The 25,412-nt window shown below is 39.9% G+C and overlaps 1 protein-coding gene across 3 annotated transcripts in view; it reads right to left on the bottom strand.

Annotated features, from left to right (window-relative positions):
* The window catches only part of brsk2a (BR serine/threonine kinase 2a), a 237,398-nt gene that overhangs the window by 60,829 nt on the left and 151,157 nt on the right, over positions 1-25,412 (bottom strand). For all 3 annotated transcript variants that reach the window (XR_006983679.2, XM_017485650.3, XM_017485653.3), the window contains exons 3-4: positions 13,073-13,158; positions 9,384-9,524 (exon numbers count right to left, since the gene is read on the bottom strand). Coding sequence is in view for 2 of the 3 variants with exons in the window: in XM_017485650.3 (XP_017341139.1) it covers positions 9,384-9,524; positions 13,073-13,158 (227 nt within the window). In the remaining variant the exon portion in view is untranslated. The remainder of the gene's footprint in view (positions 1-9,383; positions 9,525-13,072; positions 13,159-25,412) is intronic.

Raw genomic sequence — 25,412 nt, 5'->3', positions numbered from 1 at the left:
GGTAAGCATCTGTTTAACACCATCGGACCTCTTGGCTATTTACTCCTCCTATTTAATGAACACTTCACAGTCAGCAACAGCGTTCACCGGCGTCAGAAGTAGCTGAAATGAAGTGCTTTTGCTGACATTAGAAAAACAAAAGGCCTACCTCCTCTCATCCTCTTAACACCCCCTAAAATTTCCCTCATTTTCCTCTCCAAGACTTGAGGGTCTATTGACCCAATTACAGCTTGAACAAACCTTCCAAAATATGCCATTATTCGAACGCAGAGTCACAACAGCTAGCGCACAGGATAGGACACTAGCTGGGGTAATAGTGTGCTACTCCTGCTTCACAGCAGTGTAATTATAATAAAGGTTGCTTTTTCATCTGTTTGTTCTCTTGCTTTTTGCAGTTAGGTGCTGTTTTTTTTTTTTTTTTTTTCATGTTCTCTGCATCTCTCGTATTCAAACGAAGAAATTCTTTGTTAATGGTGAACATTTCCGTAGCCGTTTTCTATTGACTCATATTCCTGTTTGTTCAGTTCAAAGTCACAATGATGGACAGAGTTGTAAAGTTGCATAAACAAGTCTATGAACAAACGTAAAGAAAAGAAATCTCTAACGATTACATTTTAACCTCAGACTTCGACATGGATACACTTTCCACTGAATTGGTTAAAGCTGTGGCACCTGTGTTGATGGCAACTGGGGAAAAATGAACACAGCTAAACTAGCTAATAATTAAGCCTAATGATTTAGCTACATAACACATAGATAAAGTACGTTTCTGAAATAGAAACATTTCCTCAGATACAGTATGTTGGTAAATACCTAAGAAAAAAGACTCCAAACAAAAGATGTAATTACTTTTAGCATCAACTGAAATTAAGAATCCACCATATGGAGAATGGGAGAAAACTAACAACGCTTCAACATAGTGAACACCACAATAAAGTTTATATATATATAAAATCTGATTTCATATGATAAACACGTTAAACATCCATCCATCCATCTTCTACCGCTTATCCTTTTCAGGGTCATGGGGAACCTGGAGCCTATCCCACCCAAGCCATTGCAGGGTGCAATCACATACACACTCACACACCCATTTGTACACTACAGACAAGCCAATCAGCCTACCATGCATGTCTTTGGACTAGGGGAGGAAACCGGAGTACCCAGAGGAAACCCCCTCAACCCTCGTGCAATCTCTGCACACACACAGAGGGTGGGAATCAAACCCCCGACGCCGGAAGTGTGAGGCGAACATGCTAACCATTAAGCCACCGTGCACCCCGCATTAAACATATTAGGTTTAAATATAGCCCCAGTCCACACACCCTGGAGAATATTTATATAATATACAAGATGTAAACTTTACAGCATAAGAGACAAAATTAAAACAATAAAAATGTAAATAATAATAATAATAATAATAATAATAATAATAATGTATTCCAAAAAGCTGTACATTTAATATTGGAATTTTGGTAGCTGTGATATGATTCCACATACTGACATATTTATCGCTGAAACAGGAAGTTCGATTCAAGCCGTGTTGAACCGGCTGACTGAATTACACAACAGCCAATAGTGTTCGAGATATGCCACTCTGTCAAATCTAAACAAACAGGATAGCAGCTTATATTTATATAGCGAGCTAGCTAAATATTGAGGGACAAGAGCTTTTTACTTCGAGATGGAGAAGCAGCAACGGTGTAGACGGAAGCATGTTCTTACTTAGTCTGAGGAAGCAACATATTCCCCATGTCGTTCTGGGACATATTGTGATTAACTATGTTTTTTCCAATCATATTTGTGTTCATAACCATAAAGGACAAAAAAGCTGTGAAACACCCATTTTGATTCAGGGGAACTCTAAAGGCTTTTTAAATATAGGCGCACTTTACAGGAATTCCACATAAATACTATTTCAATTTATTTCATTTATTTTGTTGATTAAAAACTATGTAAAATGATTCTATTGGGTCTTTTATGAACATATCTGTGTGGAACACATATTGGGTTTTTAACGATAGATTCCGGCATTAAAAATAAATCCTGAATCGAAAAGAAAAAGAATAAGATCGGAAGTCGGCTAAAACATCTTTCATAAGAAAATGGAAAACTAACATTACTCCAATGATATCATTTAAACACAGAATAAACAACAATATCAACGCTGTTCCTAGTAAAGTAAATGAGACAGGTTTGAACTTTGGCCATTATATTTCTGTGTTTGCAGTCATCCTCAGAGTTACACAGTTTTGTCTCTCACAAATAGCATATGAAGCACATTAGCTATATACAGCTCTTTAGCACAGATGTTTCATTCTGATGGGATATATGACATGCTGTTAAACAACAGACATGGTGAATAACATAGTCTGCATTTAACCCTCTAAACCAACACGTTTGCATGCAGTGTGAGCAACCATGATTAGTAGATACACTGCATACACAGTAGTGACTCATGAGCATTCAATTACACTGATAAAAACACAATACGAGAACTTATTGGAAACAAACTTCATTTAGACTCAGTGCTATCTTTGCAGCTTGGGTGCCAAGAGGATCATCTACAGCGCCGTTTCATAGCCCATTCAGCAGTGAAGCGAGTGGGTGGAGAGTGAGTCACACACTGGTTTCTAAAGAGTCTGATCTAGCATGCTGCAATCTGCACTCTGATGCTTGTTTGCCACAAATCGTTCCATGTGACGCACACTCTTTATCTCGCCCCCACATGCGCCATAGGACCCCAATCGCTGACTGGCCACGTGAGGGAACCATGTCTTATCAGTCCTCAAGCAGCTATAATTACCACATAAGAAGGGGCCTCGTGGCAAATGCTCATATAGTAGCTCATTGATCATTTCCTGGGAGTTGAATGGCTGGAAATGGGCGGGAAAAGTAGGAGAAGCTGCTCTCATTGAGCGAACGAGATGAGTCTCACCTGCAGCAATCGATATGAACACATCTCTATTTCACCAGCGAGAATAACCAGGCCGTCTCTTCTGCTCAGAGGAATCCTCAAATACTTTCACTTCTTTCATCATGCGGCTCAGGAGCTTTCTCGGTAGAAAATCTATCCCTTTTGCACTTTATCACATTTTGTTCCAGGTAGCTAAGGAGCTCAAGATCACACCAGGTATCTGTGCACTGTGTGGATAATTTAACGTTATTCAGGTTAAACTCCTGACTGTAAGGCACATAAATGCACTCTTCTATATCTACCTTCCTCTCCTTTATTGCAATTACACAGCTGTGATTTCAGTAAAAAAAAAAATAAATGTGTGGCAAGATGTAAAGTCATGAGTACTTCACATGACTTAATGCTGTTCACTGTTCTTACATTTCTTTATCTACAGGGTGTCCCAAAATCTCCATACACAGGGGACTACAGTATGTATGACAGCACCACGGTGGTTACGCCATGTAATGTCATAAGTGGACGTTCGTGGACGTCCACTTCTCGGTTGGTCCGTAACGCTCCCGATCATTTTGAACTGGTTAATAAGTTTGGGATCAGCATCGTGTGTGATGTGCTCGACATGTTTCCTGTTAAAGTCCATCACAACCTTGCGACAGCTTCCTGATCCAGCCATGAAAATTATTTCAATGCGTTCTTTCATCAAAGGCGTTCTTAAAGGCTATCTGAAAAAAAAATCTATATAATATAAACTTAGTATAAAAATTCTGTAAGGCATTTTACTAAAAAAAGTGTTTATTTCCCCTATGTATGGAGACATTTGGGACACGCTGTATTTTACGGCATTGATCAGAAGCCCTGCAACTTCATCCTAGTTCACTAGCTCAGGTTCAAAGAATATTATCAAGCTATAGTCCTGTTGGTGAGATGTTGGTACAGCAAGAAAAACATAGTGGTCATGTAAGTGCTTGGTGAAGAGACTGGTCTTCAGATTGTGTTTGAAGACAGCTAGTGACTCAGATGTTCATTCAGTCCACCAGGGCAGAGAAGACGTCATTTGCGTACATTTGTACCTCGGAAGGTGGGTTAAGTGGAGCCGTTCTAGAGGCTCGATGAGAACATTGTGCAGCATAGCGTGTGTACCTGCCTTCAGGTGGTTGGGGGCTGGTTGTTTTTTTGGCTTCGTAGGCAATCATCAGGGTTTTGAATGTGATGCGGGCAGCTAGAGGAAGCCAGTGGAAGGGACGCATCAGTGAGGTGATGTCATGTAGGAACAGTTCTTCCTATTAGATATTAGCAACAAACAATGAGTTTGTTTACCACACAGAGTAATATATCAGGCCCTCCTTAAGCAGAAAGCTTTGGTACTAGACCGGTGGACGGTAGAAAAAGTTTCAGTTTTCTTGCAGTTTTATCATTATTATTATCATCTGTGTTAGGTGTTTAAATCGCACGCTCGACTGCTCTGTATAGTATGAGATATGCAAGAAAGCATTTTTATGTTCATATTGTGAAAACAAACAGAAATGGTGGAGATGATGTAAAAAGTAATGGGTCAGACACTCGGTGAGCAGGCCTCTGTCAGACGTTTTCTGTCGTTTTCATGTGGTGTTGTGGACAGAAAACGTCTAGGTAGAACTGAAACCAGTACCATAAAAAAATACCAAAAAAAGGGAGGGAAAAAAGGAAATTTCATGTATTTACAGGGGACATATGAGTAGTGCCACACTCTAAATACACTGGGTTAAAAACAAGCCAAATTGCGTTATTTTTAGCCCAACGACTGGGTAAATATAGGACAGAACACATTTCTGGCTAAAGTAACACATCGACTTGGTTTGTTCATTTTAACCCAGCAAATGGGTTGTTTTTCAACCCAAGGGATGGTTTCATTTTTACAAAAAATGCCGAGTGCATTTCATTTCATAAATGGGTGAATATTTTCAGGGTTATTTTTACCCTTTGTAAATGTCAAATATACAACATATCAATGAGATCCAAAGAATCAACTGTCAGTGAAAATGACCCAGCCACTAATACAGTGATTGGGTTACACAAAACTACCCAAAAACTCCCCAATACTGAAAAAATAACCCAATTAAATCACCAAAAAGGCTCGACCCAGTGTTTGGGTAAAAAAAATAATAACCCAGAATTCTTTTTAAAAGTGCAGACTGACAGAAAGAGGAAAGAAAGAATAAACTTCATGGGCTTAACCTGTAGGATGAAAAAGGACATTGCACATGTACTCATGCACATGCACACACACACACACACAAACAGACATACACACACACACACACATACACACACACACACACACACACACACACACACAGTCAGGCAGCTGAGAACAAAGCAAAGACAGACCGAAAAACACACGTGATGAGCAGGCTATTTCTGATTATCTCTGCACACACTGTTGTCTTCAACAGCAACACATCCATAGATGGAATAACATAAAGCTGGAACTAGGGTTGGGCAATATGATTATTTAATATAGATATCATGATAAAGTATTTCACAATACACTTATCTGAGATATTGTAGATATCACAATCGTTTTTTTGTTTTTTGTTTTTAAATTTCACTAACAGAACTGTTCATTACTATTGAATTATATGTATGTGTAAATATATTGTGCTAGCTCCACTGGGGGCAGTGGTGGTTTAGCAGTTAAGGCTCTGGGTTACTGATTGGAAGGTTGGGGGTTCAAACCCCAGCCCTTGAGCAAGGCCCTTAACCCTCTCTTCTCCAGGGATGTCGTATCATGGCTGTCCCTGTGTTCTGACCCCAGCATCCTGACAGGCTGGGGAATGTGAACAAAACAATTTCACTGTGCTCTACTCTAAATGTGACCAATAAAGACTCATTATCTCTCTCTCTCTGTCTATATATATATATATATATATATATATATATATATATATATATATATATATATATATATATATACACACACCATAATTTCATAGCATGAACAAATATTTCATTTGTTTTCTATGGGGTGTATTTTATTGCATGTAATATTCAAATTCAATTTAAAAAAAATAATAATAAAACACCATTATGGGAAATGATATAAAGGAACTATGTTAATCCAAGCATGATCTTATCTTAAACGTCATTACTTGACATAATCTTGATGCTGTCGCTCTTGGCACTGTGACTATTGCTGTTGGTGGAAAATCAACTAGAATGAGAAATGTGCTTGGACACATAAAAGTAAGAAAGTAAAAGCTGAGAAGTAAAGCACAGACTCTGACGAAAAAACTATGACCGGAAATGCACCTGTATCAGTTTATGACTCCCTTATTTTCTCCACCGCCTGTGACAAGTCCATAATGACGATCTATAAAAAGGACAAGCAATAAGAGTGTGCCTGCAGTTGATAGTGGTACAGGGAGTGATTAGGGAACTGTTAAGAAAAGGAAACTCTGAGAACTTGGGCTAGAGGTTCTGCTTTATACTACACACAGGCCTCCTGATGAAAAGACATGAATGAGTACACTCTTAGAAATGTTCTGTAGTTTGTCCCTCCGGGGGAGTCTTGAAAGGTTGCACGCAAAACAGTACACAGAGTGTTTCCCTTAAAAAAAAAAAACCCATTAGGAAGCTAAAACCCTTAACAATCCGAGGAGCCATTTTTAGGAGCAGTTTCAGGGATGAGGAGATGGTGGGGTGCGTAAAACCTCATTATGGGGAATCGAAGGGAGAAACAACATGAGATGTACAATATGAGAAGGTAGTTAAATGTAGGAAAATTTTCTCTCGAGCTTTCGTTACTTTATAACTATTTTGTTTTGTTTGCTTTTGCATGTTTACTGCTTCATATCCACCATGATCCTTGAATTACGCCTTACCACACTACAGTCAATGTACCACACTACATTCCTGCTTTAAAATGTCTAACATGTTCTTCCAGGCTTTCCTTTCATTGCCCATCAGCTTCCAAACAGAGGTCTTGAACATATTGATCTGGGTTTTTTTTACTATTTTATATCATAGACTTGGCAGTGTGTGAATTAGAAATGCTGGAAGCCTTTCACACCTAGCAGTACTATAAAGAGAGGAAGGTAGCCTCTTCTACCCAGATGTCACAGCAGGAAAGCACACAGAAAGATCAGCAAACACATAATGCACAGACAGTCCAGAGACTGAGGAAACACAGCGCCTTGGCTCACTTCATAAAAATAAAGCTTATGGATATCTTGATGGCATTGTAATTGAAAGCCCCTGGGTATGAATGCATTAGCAAGGAGCGCAGATGGGGAGTGTTAACACTGACTTTCCATCAGTGTGCCTCCTGCTAGTCCTAGAGACAGAGGAAACCCTTATATACTTTGTATAGTAACAGTTACTTAACTTGCATTATAATGTTGTTTCAACACTCACCTGAGGATTCATCAGTTCTCCTTAGGATTTAAACCCAAAGTGGGTGTGTCTTATGGTTTATAATGAACCCTACAAACTATACCCGATGAAAACACTGTAGGGAAAAAAAACCCTCAAAAGGTAGAAATACACGGTGAGAACATGCAAACTCTGCGCACACAGGGCGGAGACGGGAATCGAACCCCCAACCCTGGAGGTACGAGGCAAACGTGCAAACGACTAAGCTACCATGACTCCTTTTTGTTGCGTCCTGATGCATACCTCTGGTCTCAACCAGGTTCTATGTGAAACCGTCTGAAAAAACCCCGAATAGTGTGCTTCCTATTCTAATCTGCAATTGTATTCACCTTTTTTTTTTGTTTAGGGCACATTATCTGATCGTTCTATTAAAAAAAAAAAAAAAAAATGTATCACTGCATTCATATTTGTATTCCATTCCTCATCCCTAGTCTCTACTTATTACTACTAGACATTTTAAAATGAGCTAAAAGAGTGAAAATGTTCAGACGATACACATCTTTTTTTTTCCCCCGGAATGTTTATGGCTAGTTTAAGATTGACAGTTGATGAGATCAAACTAAACAGTGAAATACAATTATAAAAGAGTTTTCCCAAAATGTCTGTCTTATACAACAGAGCTGAAAGTTGCAGGAAAGTGAATTTCTCTGCATGAGACTAAGGGCAGGACATTGAGTTCTAATGAAGTCTGAGTCCCACATGAACTCAAGCCAGGTCCTGAGGGAGCGAGAACAGGAGCAGGCATGGAGAGACTCGTGACTGTACTTTGGCTTAGTGGTTAGTACGTTTTCCTCGCACCTCCGCGGTTGGACGTTCGATTCCTGCCTCTGCCCTGTCTTCAGAGTTTGCATGTTCTTCCCATGCTTCCGGGGGTTTCCACCCCCAACCCAAAGACAAGTAACCCTAGGCTGATTGGCATTTCCAAATTGTTCGTAGTGCGTGTGTGTGTGAGATTGTGCCCTGCACTGATTTCACACCCCGTCCAGGGTGTCCCCTGCCTTGTCCCCCCGAGTCCCCTGGGATAGGCTCCAGGTTCCCCGTGAATCTGTGTAGAATAAGTGGTACAGAAAATGGATGGATAATCAAATTTTTATACTAAAACAAACCTGAATATATCGCACTGCCCTTGATTTGCACTTCCCATCTATTTCTTTCCCCACTAGTGCATGCTACAGAAGCACACACTCCACTGAAATCACACAACTACTTCCTACATGCTATTAACTTAAAAATCATATTCTACATAGATGTCACGAATGTGCAACCTGTAGTTTCATGGAAAAAGGTCTGTATGGTAAAGATACCCACGGATAACCAAAAGAAAGATGCTGTTTATTTCCTTATTTACTACTATCTCATGCCATTATAGTCAGCCCAACCTTGCCTGCCCCTAGCTCACATGTTATTTTGGGGGGCGTATTTGGTTTCTTACTAAAAATGAAAGCTGATTTGTGTGGGTAAGGTATGCAGTAGGCGTGTGGTGTAAACTGAATGGAGGGTCGTGACACAGCCGTGAGGTATCTGCTGTGAAAGAGTCCTGACTGAGCAGAGGGCAGGAAAGAGAATTTGTGTCCTGCATCACTCTGCTTCAAAAATTTTAGCTGGACACCAGTCCGTGCCCTCACAAAAAATCTAAACCTTTTGAAATATGTGAAAGAAACCTTATTTTTGTGTGTGTGTGTGTGTGTGTGTGTGTGTGTGTGTGTGTGTGTGTGTGCATAAAACAGGTGAGTGAAGATTCAGTTCCTTTGGATCTGCTTAATCAGTTTAGTCTCTTCCGATTTAGGCGTACGTATATATATACAGTGGGGTCCAAAAGTCTGAGACCACGCTATATAATGAAGGATTTTCATCCTATTCAACCTGTCAGTCAGGTTAACAGATAATATACAATAAAAACAATCCCAATCGCAAAATATTAACGACCTTCCCTTAATTTTCCTTTCCTAAAATGAAATACGTCTCTGCGCTTACTGAAGACGTCACTAGACATGTACAAGACATGTACAGTTCTAGTGAAGACATCAGATCGAGGACAGGATGGGACTACACTCACCATATGGAGTGACTGTGGCAGAAATCCAGAGCAGAGATGATCTGTCTGAAGAATTTGCGTGCCTCTTTGGGTGTTAATCTCCCCTTCTTCACCAGGTAGTCAAACAGTTCTCCTCCAGACACGTGCTCTAGAACCAAATACCTACAGAGTGATGAGAGGCAGAGAGAGAGAGAGAGAGAGAGAGAGATCATGAGAAAGATCATTAAGAAGGGAAAGGAGACAGACATAGAAACGTTTTACAAACAGACCCAGACAGATAGACAGGCGAACAGACAAATGGTCAGACAGACAGAGACACAAGGGCAATGACAAAGACATTGACAAATACATGGATAGAAAGACACAGACACATACTGTATACAGATAGAGACACAGACACAGAAACCCCAGAGAGACACACACACAAACAGACAGACAGACAACCACTCAGGTATAGACAGACAGACTGACTCACTGCCTGATAGATAAATACATAGACACACACAGACAGACAACCAGGCAGACAGACAGATAAATCACACAGACAGACAGGCACACAAACACAGACAGACAGAAAGACGGACAATCACTGAAACACAGACAGACATTCACACAGACAGAGAGACAGACACACAAACACAGAGACAACCAGGCAGACAGACAGACAGGCAGACAGGCAGATAATCACACAGACAGCCAGACAGATAGAAAAACACACAAAAGCAGACTGACAGACAGACAGACAGGCACACAGACACCGACTGACAGACAGACAGACAGGCACACAGACACAGACTGACAGACAGACAGACAGACAGACAATCACAGACTGACAGACTGACAGACAGACAGACAGACAGAGTGAAATATTTTTCTTTTTCCTGGAAGATATTATCAGCCACTTGTTGAGAACTGGAATTGAGCACCTCTGATATTGACTTAAGCAAGCAGACAGGGAGCAGAATGACTCCCTGAAGCATACAACAGTAGAACTGTCACGTCTTTGGATGAACCTGAGAAACAAAACTACAAGAAGACTCGTTCATTTCTGCAGGGACGCAGAAAGTGTCACGTCTTTCATCAGATCAGATAATGTCCTCTCTAGGAGCCTCATGACTACAAGATAAATGGAAGAAATGAAATCAACAGTGGGGAGCAGAGGGAATTAGCAGTGGGAGGTACCGGGATGAAAGATTCAGTGGATTTGGGTTTGCTTCTAGTAAAGGTAAGATAAAATGAAGTTTCTCAGTTCTGACAGTTTCTCAGTGGACTTTCTGCGTTGAGAAAACAGTTAAGATCGGCAGCTTTCTGTTCTACAGCCGCATGCGAGAGTGCGTTAAGCTGGATTTCAGCTGGATTGTAAGATTATTACTCGTCACACTGTACGAGATGATCCCAATAAAATCTTGAGCAAATTCTATAACAGACAGTCTGATACCATGTTCTCCATGTCACAATAAAGATCCTCTGACGATAAACCTGCAGGATCGCATAAACAGAAAGACTTTTCAAAGTGAGCTTGAGGTAATATGGTAAATGGTCTGCACTTATATAGCGCTTTTTTAACCTTAGTGGTAAAGCACTTTACACTGTGTCTCATTCACAAACACTCACACACCAATGGTAGCAGAGTTGCCATGCGAGGCGCTAACTTGCCATCGGAAGCAACTTGGGGTTCAGTGTCATGCCCAAGGACACTTCGTATGTGGAGTCACGTGGGCCGGAAATCGAACCGCCAACCCTACGATTAGTGGAGAACCTGCTCTACCACCTGAGGCCATCTATTATCTATCTATCTATCTATCTATCTATCTATCTATCTATCTAAAAACATGTTTAACAGGTTATCTAATAACATATCTATTAACATGTTTCACTTACATTTCGCCATTGCCCCTATCGTATCTATAACTGTCTTGCGAGTTTGGCGTCCTATCGGTGGCTTTTAGACGAGCATCGTAGTAGCGGTCACACTAGAACATTTTCATAAAACATTATAGACGACATGATACCAATATTGAAACCTTGACTATCAGTCGATATCCATGCCCATCTAATCTTGTTTTTTTCAATACAAATACATACAAAGAAAGAAAAAAATCTTATCCAAGTCCAATTCCAATCTTTTCCAATTGTTACAGGATGGGATCGGACTTATTCTCTTATTCTTCCTCCGTATGATCCGCCATTTTTTGTGTGCCATCTCAATAAGATTTCCGACACTGCCGGAGCTTTGATGTCGGCTGTCTTTGATCACAATGGCACTAAATCTGATGTGGGTGAGCATGCCACATTATGCCATTTAAGAACGCCAATCTCAAATCACAGCCAAAGAATTATTTTATAGTGTGTAAGTTTTGCCCACAAAAAACGCAGTGTAAACAGTGTGAACGTAGCTTTCCAGCCAGAGAAAGAGGCAGTGGAGGGAGTGAATATCACTCATTCCTGATGGCAGGAAGGCTAGACAAGTGTGTGGCCAGAGAAGCTCAGTACATCGCCACCAACTGAACTCATTCCTCAGTTCCCCTTCCTATCTGCACTGGGAAATTGAATCTTTGGAGTTTAAAGTTGCCCTCTGATCTCATCATTATCCTCTGGCCTTTGTGTCTCTCTACCCAGAAATTCCCACTGATCTGTAACTCACACAGCCGCCATAAACGTCTTAAGCGGTTTTATAGGTTCTGCCGGTGGGCCGTCCCGAGCTTTCTGTCACTCTAATACAATATTGTCTCAACTGGTTTCCTTCGCTGGGTTTAATGACTCCTCTAAGCCATTAGAGGTTAACAGAGGTAATGCACTCTGACTTACTGAGAGTGCACAGCACAGAGCATCAAGAGCTTAAAGTGACATTAAATAAAGAGGATACACAGAGGAAATGCTTATTTTAATTGCTTGCATTGTTTGAATGGAGAAGTACAATAATCCCTTGCCATTTCAGCCAATGCCTCAAGGCTAGCTCACACACACACACACACACACACATACACCCACACACACACACGCATGCATGCGCACACATGCCGAACAGGGCTGGGTGTTATTTCTAAGAAGATTATCTGTCATACCATCATGTTATTTGATTGTTCCAAATCATTTGAAGCGGGATTTGTTTGTGCAATTACCTGTCATGTCTGCACAAAAAACGATCAGAGATGTGATTTGAAGAGAAATCCTTTTTAGCATTCATAGCATGATTTGGGAAGGCAAATGAAATCAAACAAAACATGTTGGTCTTGTTTTCAGGGCAGTCTGAGCGTTATCACAGTGTAAACACATACACACGGTTCGCTTTGCTCGTCTTATCCCGGATGTTTCAGATCCACAAGGTCAGCTTTAGGACATTGTTTTTAAGAGATAAACCAACAGAAAGGGCAAAAGAGATCTTTTCTATTGATCCGGTCCAGGTAATTTATAAAGAAAACACCCGTGTCCGTGTGTAAATGTTTGCGGTTGAAGTTTTCAGCCAGATGTTTGGCTGTTTTGTGATGTTTACATGGCCAATCACCTGTGTGGATTTCATTAGTGGATTTCAGACTGCTGTGAAAGAACACACATAGATTCAGGTTTGTTTGCATTTTTGAAATGATTAAATGGTACTTTAAATAGAGCAGCTGAGTCATCCAGTCCTACGAGTGACTTCCACACTCCAGCACTGTGACTACATGGAATTATTTTTATTTTTTTTACATCGAGCAAAATGCAATACTTACAAATATTTCTTGTTTTCGTAGACGTCGTGCAACTTTAAAACGTGTGGGTGTTCTATGAGCTTCAGAATAGCGATTTCTCGTTCCACCTGCAGCAAAGAGGAGAAAAAGACACAGATCCATAACCAATTAAGTGCTTTGTAATGGATGTGTCACTGGTTTTATTACATGTGGATAAAAGTGGTATAGTGAATCTTACAATAGAGTTTTCCCTCAGCATGAACCAAGGGTTACATCACCAAACATCATGAAAAGTTACACAAGAGTTTTCCGAGAGCGAGAGAGAGAGATAGAGAGAGAGAAATACCTTTTGTTCAGAAGTTCGACAATGCAAACTTTTTTTTTTTTTTTTCAAAAGGAGCAGACGCAAGTCAAGAGTGAATAACACAGCAAGCTGTTTAACTGTCACGTCACTCTGTAACATCCACAAGTAGTCAAATGTTACAGACTTTCTCTAAAAAACTGAGAGTGATCGTTTATAAAGGCCATGATGGCGCCTGAGTGATGCGCTTTTTACAACACTTAAGAGATGTGGATAGATCCAGACAGATGCAGATCCAAACTTAGTGCTTCAACATGGTTGCATATGGCTTTATAAGCAGGAGGGAAGAGCCGGATGGTACAGGCTGGTGGCTCCTGAGTTTCACATAGGCGAATATCAAATTGAACGGTTACTGCTTTGGGTTTTGGGACACTTCCCAAATGCTTCTTGACATGGCCCAGCACCTACAAAACATATGTAGCTAGCCCTTAGTCTCCCAGTCTGATGAAATTAACCCACCAAAATCCTTCATCCATTTCTATATAAATGTTAATATAGTCCCTAATTAAATTCTAATCAAGAATTATATATGCTCGCAGAACATATGTCTCAAAAATATCATATTAGAATGCTCATTTTTGCATTAATGGAAAGGCCAGGAATAAAACAAAAAGGAGCGTGCTGTTATAGACAAATCGCCATTGATGCGGAAGGCTGTAACCACCCCAAAGTTCCTAAAACACCCCAATTCATAGTGTTTTATTCCACTCATACCACAATGATTATCCATTTACAGCTATATTTAATGCTGTGGAATATCCATGACACAAGTTAGTTCCTGTTATCGCCTATTATAACAGTTATAAACAGTTAAAAATACAGATTCAATACTGATAATCCTGAAAATGCAAGGTTGTCTGACATGAAGACTTTCTCAAGGAAAGAAAACTTAAACTTGCAGCTTTACCTCTAATAGTTACAAAGCCCTGACACTGGAGACCATTCAAATAAATGTGTCCATAGAGAAAGCTTCACAATGTTAACAGTTATCTGGTTTACTTTGTTTAACACCCACCCATGATTTATGGTACGTGGATTATTTTCATTTAACCACATGGTTTGAAGTGTTTTATTCCTCTTATACCGCAGCTATTGGCCAACAGTCAGTATTTTTAATTTATTAACGAGTGACATTTGTATTATCACTTATTTTTATAGCAGTTGTGTTGTAAATAGTTGTTCCCTTACCAGCCTCTCATTTTCTCCCTCTTCAAGTTAATCATAATTAAAATTAGGAATAAATAAATAAATAAATAAAAATCACAGCTTGTCATGTTACAAAACCACCCCCACCCCCCCACCCCCCTTAGTGACTTAGTGACCGTCACAATTTGCGAACACCCGAGACTCCTTCCATAATAAACGTCTACTAACTGAAAGCTTCACCATGCCAATGATTATAAGTTTGTCTTTGTTAAACAATATGTTTTTTTTTTAGACTGAATTTATTGCTAGGTTTATATTATGTATGAAGTATATAAACTGTATATACAATTCCACACCTTCTGACCAATCAGATCCGACAGTTTATGCCGAGGTACCAAAGAAACAATCATGAATCAATCATTTTTTGACCAGGTTCAGAAAATCCAACCAGTATTGGGGTATAAGAGTTATGAATAAACGATATGTTGTACAACTCCAAATTTTTTTTGTTTTTTTAAAGAGCTGAAAGGTGATGGATCTTTGCTTATCCCTCTCGATACATGATTAAGTTCACTAACTGGTACAACGATGCCACTCTGAAATCTGCCTCCCATCTGCAAATCCTTTAACCACTTTACCCACAAACGTGATCACAGTCTGTGAGCAGTCTGCCCATGCTGATATAATAGAATATTATTTCAGCAAAAACTAAAAGAAATGCGATAGAATGTCCTATTCAGACACGTCTATTTTTTACACACTATAGACCCTGCTGTGCCACATTGATTTGTCTCCAACCTGCACACAGCTGCACATGTAAGCACTGTTCCCATGTATGGCCAACACTAAAGTGTACACAGTTTGACTGCATTCTGCTTGTGGATAAATATGGCAAGTGGTTTTGACATATCCAGCCGAGCCAGCAGGGAAGCCAAAAAAAATCTCCAAATCTCAAGCAACAAAGAGTTTCAGAAGCTAAGACCGAGCCAGAGACTGTGCCTGTTGTATGATCGGTATTCATCTCTGATTCACATCAGTGTCTTGGGAATGGCTCTGGCATGCACAGCTGTCACATGCGATCACATGATGGAAAGAGAGATATTTTCTCTACCCTTCTGACCCTGCCTCGCATCATCTCTCCACAAATAATCTCACACACATATACAGTCAGGAAGTTGCCTAATCATTGCTTTTCAGTGGAGACCATCTTGTGTCATGGCTGTGCATCAGACAACAAATATACAGCTGCTGATGAATGAGATGGGAAGGTCTCTATATACTGTATATATACAGTTTTCTAGTAATGATACCTAGAGAAATGAGAAATTGAAACATTGTGGAAAATATTAGTGCAGTCCTGGCTCCATTAAGCCTTTGCGAGTGCTATACACTATACATTAGTGTATTATTTATTTAGATGACACTGAACACATATGCATTAAACTATCTAGATCCTGTCACGCAGTGTGGTACAGTCCCCTCCAAAACTACTAGAATGGCAAGGCCAATTCACTTGTTTGTGCTATACACCAAAGACACCAGTACATTTAGTGGTTTCTTTCTTTTTCAGGACATTCTAAATTGTTGTATTGGCTAGGCCCAATATTTGTGCAATGCCTCTGATCGATTTTCCCTCTTTTCTCCCATAGACAGCTCTCTGATCTTCATGTGGGGTTATCCTTTTTAACAACAAATGCCGTCTTCACAGGTGAAACCGAAGGCTAAAACCAAGAGTTCAGAGCTCATTTTTTCCCCCCGTTTGTTTAAACATTCAGTCTAACAAGACACACCTGGGTAACCAGAAATACCTGTCAGTCACATGTTCCAATATTTTTGCTCACCTACAAATTGGGTGGTCTGATACTAAATGTGGTACGTTCTAGATCATTTAACATATTTACACACAGTATAAATACCAGAATGAAATTCTAACCTCTCTTCTCATATTCATCTTTTGATCTCAAACCCAAATGTCTTCAGTCTACAGCAAAAACAAATGTAATGTAAACAAATTGTATACATTTAATTTACAGCACAGTACTGTTGAATTATCAAATTGTGCCAGCTTTAAGTCAAATCACAGGTTTATATTAAAGCACTTGTTCGAATACTCTGTCGTTTCTATAGTAACTGCTAATTCACAGGGACTTGTACATCTATAGCTTAATAATGAATAAATTATATTTAACCAAAAAAAAATCAGATCTTTGATATGGTGGAATATTCTAAGGAAATGCTTATTCAACATTTACGGAATGAGCCTCCAGTGCCAGCACTTTTTTTTAGTTATATGAATGCTGGCGAGGGACTGTTTATAGTCATGATGTACATAGCCAGGACTAACTTGTTTTAGATTCCATTTAACATAAATGGATAACATTTGTTCTGTAAAAAGAATTGTGTTTGCATGTTTGTACACTCCAGGACATAGAATAATAAGAAAAATAATTATTCCTGAGTGGTAACATCACCCCATTTGCTGTTTATTTGCCTAGAGCACCAAATCATGCTTTATTCCTCGATTGTTTTATCTTTATTTTACCAATAGGTTCGTGATGAAAATCTGTTTGGAAAAAGGCACAGACAGCATGCTAACATAGTTGGAATTCTGAGCAGATTTGACATTTTTTTTTTCAAGGCTTAAAGTGCTTGTATACCTTCATCATTTCGAAATTTCTGCTTGGTGCTTTGGTGTTGGCTAAATTATTTACATTTAACCATCATTTTAAGCTCACCGTTGGTTCGTAACTGTGAGTAATGGTCCGTCTGTGTACTTCACATGTATTAACCTGGTTGAAGAATGGTTTGTGTGAGTGTGTCTGGTTTCAGTCAGTCGACGGGGCATCCTTAGGAGTCGTGAGGCTTCTTTTAATGTTGAACATGTTGGCAGACGTGAGTCATTTCAAAATAAAAATCATGGAAAATGATTCCTAAATAGTGGAACTCTGATTTACAAACTGTGTCCAATGCAGGATAGAAAGTACTGGGGTGAAGGGTTTTGAGGCAGTTCCAGTGCATTTGCTTCAGCATGCAGAATATTCAATTTAATCCAAAGCATTTCACCCCAGAGCACAGTTATGACTAATTGCTGTTCATCTGATGCTTTAAAAAAAAAAAAAAAAAAAACTATCAATATGATAAACAACATTAACTGAAGCCCTGCGATGCTGAAGCCAAGTCATTCACCTGGCATCTTTCATTGGCCTGTGGGTGAGAAAACTGTGGATCAGTGATCTAGAGGCACTGCAACAGCCTCCATCTTGACAGAGGCTCAGTGAAATGGCGTAGCTCCAAAGCTTCTTCATCCCTGTGCCAGGAGTGCCTAGCAGTGCTAAACGAGGCCAAGCAGGACCAGCGGCAAGGCCAGGGAGAATATCCAGGCACATAAAAGGCCAGCTTTTCAATATGGTACTTCTGGAGGAGTTCAGACATTTTCTGAGCCGTAGACAGTAAACTTTAAGAGTGATATCTCTTTTCTCTGCTCAAGTAGACCTGCTGTAAATTAGCACATTCCCTTTGCTCCACTCATTAAGACGAAGTTTGCCCACTGCTGCCGAACTCCTCACCACTCCATCTTGCAGTATTGACCCACTTGCTTCAAATTCCAGCAAGCCGGCTCCCTGTGCTCCCTTCTCTTATGAATAGACCAGTGTTAATTACCTCCACACATCTGTGTGCATGCGTCCATCCAATTTCCATACAGCTTCATTACCAAGTTATTACCGCAGGTCTGCTAAGTCCTCATCCTGCAGCGCTATTGGGAGACTGGATTTGATCCCAGCTCTGAAGTTTAGCATTGAGAAAGCTAATCAAGCAAGACAAATCGTTAAAATGCAGGAAGGTTACTTTAGCGCCCCTCATTGTACTCTATTTGTCTCTCACAGGTCACAGAGTTTAGCCGTCTGATAATTACCTATAACGTTAAAAAAAAAAAAAAAAAAAAAAAAAAAGGTGCATGGGGTAATAGAGAAGAACGTGTAGCTCGTTTGCAATGGAGGAATAACCCTGGAAAGATCACAGGGCTGCTCGAAGCCAAGGTCGAGCCAGTGCGAGAGCCTGACACTAATCCAAATTGGTTATTTGACAGCGAGAACAGCGAGATAATTTGCCTCGTAGAATCACCTCAGTTATCATCACTGTGTCGTGATCATTAACCTAAAAAAAAAGGTCAGTTAAGAATGTTCTGTGCAAGTCTTTGACTTGGATTCACCGGTGCTTGGAAGGAGTTCCCTTAACAGAATTTCGGAGACTAGAGGAGGGCAAAAACTGAGGCCTTTAAACACTAATAAATGTACGTTTTCCAGAGGGAAAAGGTAGCATACTGTTTTAATATAGCACGCACAACTTGTAGAGTGGACACAGCATGAATTTTAATAGAGTAAAATTCTGATACAATCCCCTCCCCCCCCCGAATGCAATGGAACAGCATTGTTTTCTCTATATAGTATACAGATGAATATGAGACGACAGATCAGAATTTCAGCTTTCATGTCCTGATATTTACAGTGATGCGTGAAAGTCTTTAGATTTGTCGATATTTCTGCATAAATATGACCTAAAACATCCTCAGATTTTCACACAAGTCCTAAAAGTAGACAAAGAGAACCCAATAAAACAAATGAGACAAAAATAATATACTTGGCCATTTATTTACTGAGGAAAATGATCCAATATTACATATCTGTGAGGCAAATTAAACATGGTTCTGGTATGAAGCAAGTGTCCATACACACACACACACACACACACACACACATATATACATATACACATATATATATATATATATATATATATACATATACCCATAAGCCAAGATTTTACCAACCTTGCCTGTTAGTCCGAAGAGTTTGGAAGGGTGAAATAACTTTTAGATAAAATTCCCTGACACTCTTGACTAAAAAGGAGATTCCTGTTAGATGGTAATGTGGCAGGTTGCATTCAATATCCATCGAGAGCAGATATGTTACAGGATATAATAAATGATATAATTATAAATAATAAATTAGACCGCTACATGTAAGTGTAAAGCTTGCCGTGTTGGAGAGTAGCCAGGTACAAACAGCAATGCTACTAGCATAACAACATTTTTAGCAGAAATGCAGTAGCTGAGCTGTTTTCAAAATAACATTATTTCACCACTATTTACATAACTACTACTACATTATTTTTGAATCAAACAAATCACAATGTGTAAACTACTGTATCTGTCTGGAACAAAGTCCAACACTTCTAACTAGTGTAGAACACGTGTAAGAAAGATTCACACAACAATAGATATACATTTTTTTGTAACCGATGCAAACTGGAAATGTCAACACACCAATTTAAGGACACATAATGATGGGGAGCTTGTTATTTTTATTTTGGTTATTGTTGTTGTTAGCTGGTTCAGAGAGTGACCGGGGTGACAGCATTAGATGTAGAGTATGTCCTGTTCAGTTAATGTGATGAAGCAGCGAATTATCAAAATGGGTGACTGTTGAACATGACAGGTACTTCGCTTAATAGCAAGCATCAGCCAGTATGAAATAAGCATTAATATTCATTCTGTAGCATATGACCTCACATTAATTCAATGTTATATAGATTACTGCATGCCCATTAAAGCTAATTAGCTAGCTAGATATTTCCAGCAATTAAGTAAATATTTGAGGATGTTGTTTTACAGTGAAGTAATGTATAATAATAATAATAATAATAATAATACTTCATACTGAAAGTAGTTTACAAATTTGAAAGCAAAATCTGAATGTTATGGTTCAGTTAAAAAAAAAAAAAAGCTTGCGTTGTTAGCTGCTTTTTCTTAGTGGCTTGTAATGTTGCTAGCTACTTTATCAAAAGGTTGGTTTGTGCGTGCTTCGGTATTCGTTTTTGTCGGTTTGATTTTTTTTAAAAATCATGAGTAACTTCAAATGCAAAGTAACCGCAACTGCAAAATAGCTTCCTCAACGCTGAAAGCTTGATAGTACTTCTAAATATCCCACAAGCCATCTAAACAACGCCGGCTTTGAGATATGATAAGACATCACCAAACGTCCATCATACAATCACAATCGTTGTACCTCTCATATTGTTGTACTTATAGTTAAATGTCATATGAGGTCTTGTCAGGTTACGGAAAGCATAGCCTCAGGCAGACTTGTGGCTCGGAGATAAAGACATAAAACACGAAGTATTATGACATTCTCAAAGACATTGCTAAAATTGGCATGTCAAGATAGCATGCCAGCGCTACCCAAATTTCTGATGGGAATGAAAGGTGACCTCCAGGCCTCCAGTTCAGAGAGACCTTGAGCGTGAACTTAACATGACGAAACTATCAGAAATCCTGTTCTCAAGATGCACATACAGTCTCTCTCTCTTTCTTCCCCCATCTCTCTCTTTCACCCACCCACCCACCCTCATTGCTGACCATTCTATACTATATGCAATGCTTAAAATGTATACATACTAGTAATGTGCAACAAAATGAGACTTCATTTGCATTTTCTGTGCAAACTGCTATACAAAGACCATGTAGAGACCTCCAGTGGATAACACACTGCTGTCTGAAGTCTAAAACTGATATCTATTCTATCTTTTCTGCCAAAAGCTCAAAATGTCCTGATTTTCATGTCTAAGTTTGGTTCCTTCTTTAAAGTGTGTCGAGTTCTCACAGGGTATCAGTTCCTACTTAACAGCATTACTTCATTTTGCCTGCGGGTATGCCCAAACCTTTCAGGATAATTCATTATTAAAGTCTGAAGGAATAGGTAGAATTTCGTGAAGAACCTGTTTCAATCAAAAATACATCAAATTAAGGAAGGAAAAGGCTTTATGATTTCTGTTTCATGCTGACTTTCACATCTATACATTAATCTCTCTTCAGTGAAATTATATTTATATAGTACTTCTAACAACACACATTGTCACGAAGCAGCTGTACAGAAATCTGAATATAGATTTAGACTCCTAATGAGCAAGTTAGAGCGACAGTGGTGAGAAAAACTCTCTGATTCCCCGTGAGCAAGAACCTTTGAGAGTTCAAACTGAAAAGGATCGTGGGTGACACCGGATAGTGGGATTATAAATCGACGGAAAAGTATACGGTTGTAGAGTAACGTCAAACAGTATTAAAGGAGTCGAAAGGATGTTCATATTGTGGATGAGATGGATGGTCATGTTGTGAATAAGAGTTTCTTGGCTGAGCACAAGGCAGCATTTATGATTACAGCAGCAGTTCTTAGGCTACGTCCACATTAATCCAGATAGATCATTTTCGTTTAAAATTGAAAAATGCTTTAGCGTCCGTTTTCGCCCGTTCACCGCGAAACGTCTCGAAACGCTTACATCCTTATACCGCGCGTGCATAAAAACGTAAGAAGAGAAATACGGATTTCTCGGTTCACACTACAACACGGAAAAGCCGTTTTCGAATTTATCCATTCGGCAGAGCGTTTCCGAAAAGCTCACTTTTCACTGGACAGAAGTGCCATCTCAATGTAGCTGGAAGGCCAAAACATAGAGAAAAAGATTTTCAAATTTTATCCAGATTAACGTGTAGGTACACATCGACAGTATCTAGGTAGGATCCACATAACCACTGAAGCAAAGAGGAATCTTGGGCTGTATTTGGGGAAGTTGCACATCATGTGCAACCATTCACAGCGGCAGGAAGTGCATGGAGGATACATTAGTACATTCACCAATAGACACAGTAACACTGATAGTCATGCTACTTATTAACACATACTGAGTGTGAACATTTTTCTGCAGACAGCAGAAGCCTCAGCAGTGTGAATGGACAGCTACTAATCTGGAAAGTGGTGACAGTGGAGAGAACAAGCTGCAATAGACACTTAATAGTGAAGAAAATGCCCTTGAGCTTTTACTGGCACATGGAAAAGGTACGTTTGCTGAGGTTCATACTTAACTATTCCAACCTGCATTTCTTAAATGCAGAAACAGTTCGCCTATAAGGCAATCATGAGGGATTCTGAGAAAAGGCGCTTCAAATGAGGATGTGTTTGGGAAGCATTCCTCTCCCTCCCCCCCCAATCTACAAGGTCTACTCTTTCGGTTTTTCTATTTATTTTCACCACTTTGGAAACACAAGGCAAATGCCAAGTCTGAAAATCCACATAACCTCACCCCTGAGACACACTCGGGGAGAAAGATGAAGCGCTGCCTGCATTTATGGCACATCTCAAGGTCATACAAATAAAAAAACATGAGGGCTTGGCACCTGCCGTGCTTCTGTAAACTGTCCCACAGCCCCAATTCCGAAAAAGTTGGGAAAGGATGGAAAATGCTAATAAAAACAAAGAGCGGTGATTTGTAAATGTACTTTGACTTGTATTTAAACAAAAAAACGTATAAAGACGAGGTATTTGATGTTTTATCTAATCGACTGCATAGTTTTTTTTGTTTTTTTTTTTAAGGTAAATGTTTATTTTGAAATCGATGCATGCAACACGTTCCAAAAAAGTCAGGACAGGGGAAATTTAGGACTAATGGCGATGTGACGAAGTTGAAATAAGAAGGTGATGTGAAACAGGTGAGGCAATAGACGATCAAGGCCGAAACCACTTCTGAGTGCGTGTGATCTCCGATCCCTCAGACGTCACTGTCTTAAAAACCATCACGAGTCTGTTATGGATATCCTGACATGGGCTCGGGAATACTTTGGTAAAGCTTTGTCAGTCAACACCATTCGCCGCTGCATCCACAGATACAAGTTAAGACTTTAGTATACAAGGAAGAAGCCATACATCAGCACTGTCCAGAAGCACCGCCGACTTCTCTGGGCTCGGTCTCATCTGAGATGGACAGTAGCACAGTGGAATCGTGTTTTGTGGTCCGAGGATTCAACATTTCAAATAGTTTTTGGACAAAATAGCCATCGTGTGCTCCTGACCAAAGAGGAAAAGGACCATCCACGCTGTTATCAGCGTCAGGTCCAAAAGCCAGCGTCTGTCATGGTATGGGGGTGTGTTACCCATGTGCATGCCATTGTGTACGGGGGTGTGTTACCCATGCCGATGCCCAACTTGCACATCTGCGAGGGCATCATTAATGCAGAAAGATATGTACACATTTTGGAGCAACATATGCTGCCATTAAAAAGCAGAACACCACCAAACCACATTCTGCCCGGATTACAAGCGCATGGTTAGGTAAGCAGAGAGTGTGGGTGCTAGCATGGCCTGCCTGCAGTCCTGACCTGTCTCAGATTGAGAATGTCTGGTGCATTATGAAGCGCAAAATAAGGCAATGAAGGCTCCGTACAGTTGCGCAGCTGAAGAAATGCATAATGCATGAATGGGGGAAAATTCTGCTGCTAAACTTAACCAACTGGTGTCTTCACTCAGCGTCCAAACGCTTAATAAGTGTTATTAAAAGAAAAGGTGACGTTACACAGAGGTCAACAGTCGACTGGCCCAACTTTTCTGAAGTGTCTTGCAGTCATCAGATTTGAAATGAGTGTGTATTTTCAAAAATAAATTAAATTCACAAAGTAAAACATGAAATAATGTGTTCTCAATATAGTACAGGGTGAACTGGATTTTCAAATGACTCTTTTGTTGTTGTTTTTTTGCGTTTTCCATACGGTCCCAACTTTTTCGGAATTGGGCATGTAGATCTGTACAGTAAACATTCACACTCACACACTTTGCTGCAAGCTTTCTGCTAGCACTGTGTGTTTTCTGTGCTGCTCAGTTGAACTGCAAGCTGTTAGCAGGCCTCAGAATTGCTCTGGCACTCAGGTCACCTCCTTGTTGGGGTAATCAATACATTCCAGCGATGGAGGAACTGAATACTTTTCACTCGCCCTCCGCTCAGTTTAAAGCAGACATATCTCAGGAGCACTATTAACGCTTAGCCTACAGAACAGGAGTCGCTACTGACCGAAATTGCCTGGGAAATTCCTTGAGATAAGCCTGATGTTGAACTCCAAGAGGCTGAAGAGCACAAATCGAATAATTTAAGACATGGGGGAGGACATGTCTTTCTCAAACTGGAATACTTTGGCTGGAGAGAGAAATATATGCCCATAGCACAGCCTTAAGTGATTTTGGCAAGTGGACAAGTGGCGGATAACAGCTATTTTACCTTTGAAGCCATCTTAAAGCAAGTCAGCCTACATCGGCTTTTTTTTGTTGTTGCATATTCTAGAAGTCAGGTACATTTAAATTGCAAGCAATCACTTCTGAACATATTTAAATGATCATGTATTTGCAATATCTAGGCCATTAACAAGCAAAGAAGGAAACAGCAAATGATGAAAAATAACTGCCTTTTTTTAAAAAAAAAAAGAAAAAAAAAAGGATGAAAACCACAGCCATTTACGGTTGGATCTGAGGAGCTCAAATCCAAAACTTAATAGTGGAAATGGAGCTACTGAGAGTAGCGATGGTTATAATCATTAGGACGGTGATGTATGACACATTCATGACTTTACAGGAAATTAAGTTTGTAATTTCAAACTCAGAGCTGCTCGATTTAAACAATGTTAGACATTGAATCCTGCGACCTCCAATAAAACAGAGACAGAACCTTGTTTCCAGCTCTAAATCTGCTACTCATTCACACTGCACGTGCACGCGCGCGAGAGAGAGAGAGAGAGTGAGAGAGAGAGAGAGTGAGTGAGTGAGTGAGTGAGTGAGTGAGTGAGTGAGATAGAGAGTGAGTGAGTGAGTGAGTGAGAGAGATAGAGATAGAGAGAGAGAGAGAGAGAGAGAGAGAGTGAGTGAGTGAGTGAGTGAGTGAGAGAGATAGAGAGAGAGAGAGAGAGAGAGAGAGAGAGAGAGTGAGTGAGTGAGTGAGAGAGATAGAGAGAGAGAGAGAGAGAGAGATAGAGAGAGAGAGAGAGAGAGAGTGTGAGTGAGTGAG

Source organism: Ictalurus punctatus, chromosome 14, assembly GCF_001660625.3.
Source record: "Ictalurus punctatus breed USDA103 chromosome 14, Coco_2.0, whole genome shotgun sequence".
NCBI classification, from domain to species: domain Eukaryota; kingdom Metazoa; phylum Chordata; class Actinopteri; order Siluriformes; family Ictaluridae; genus Ictalurus; species Ictalurus punctatus.
The sequence above is the reverse complement of the archived record's forward strand: the minus strand, read 5'-3'. Positions and strand labels throughout refer to the sequence as shown.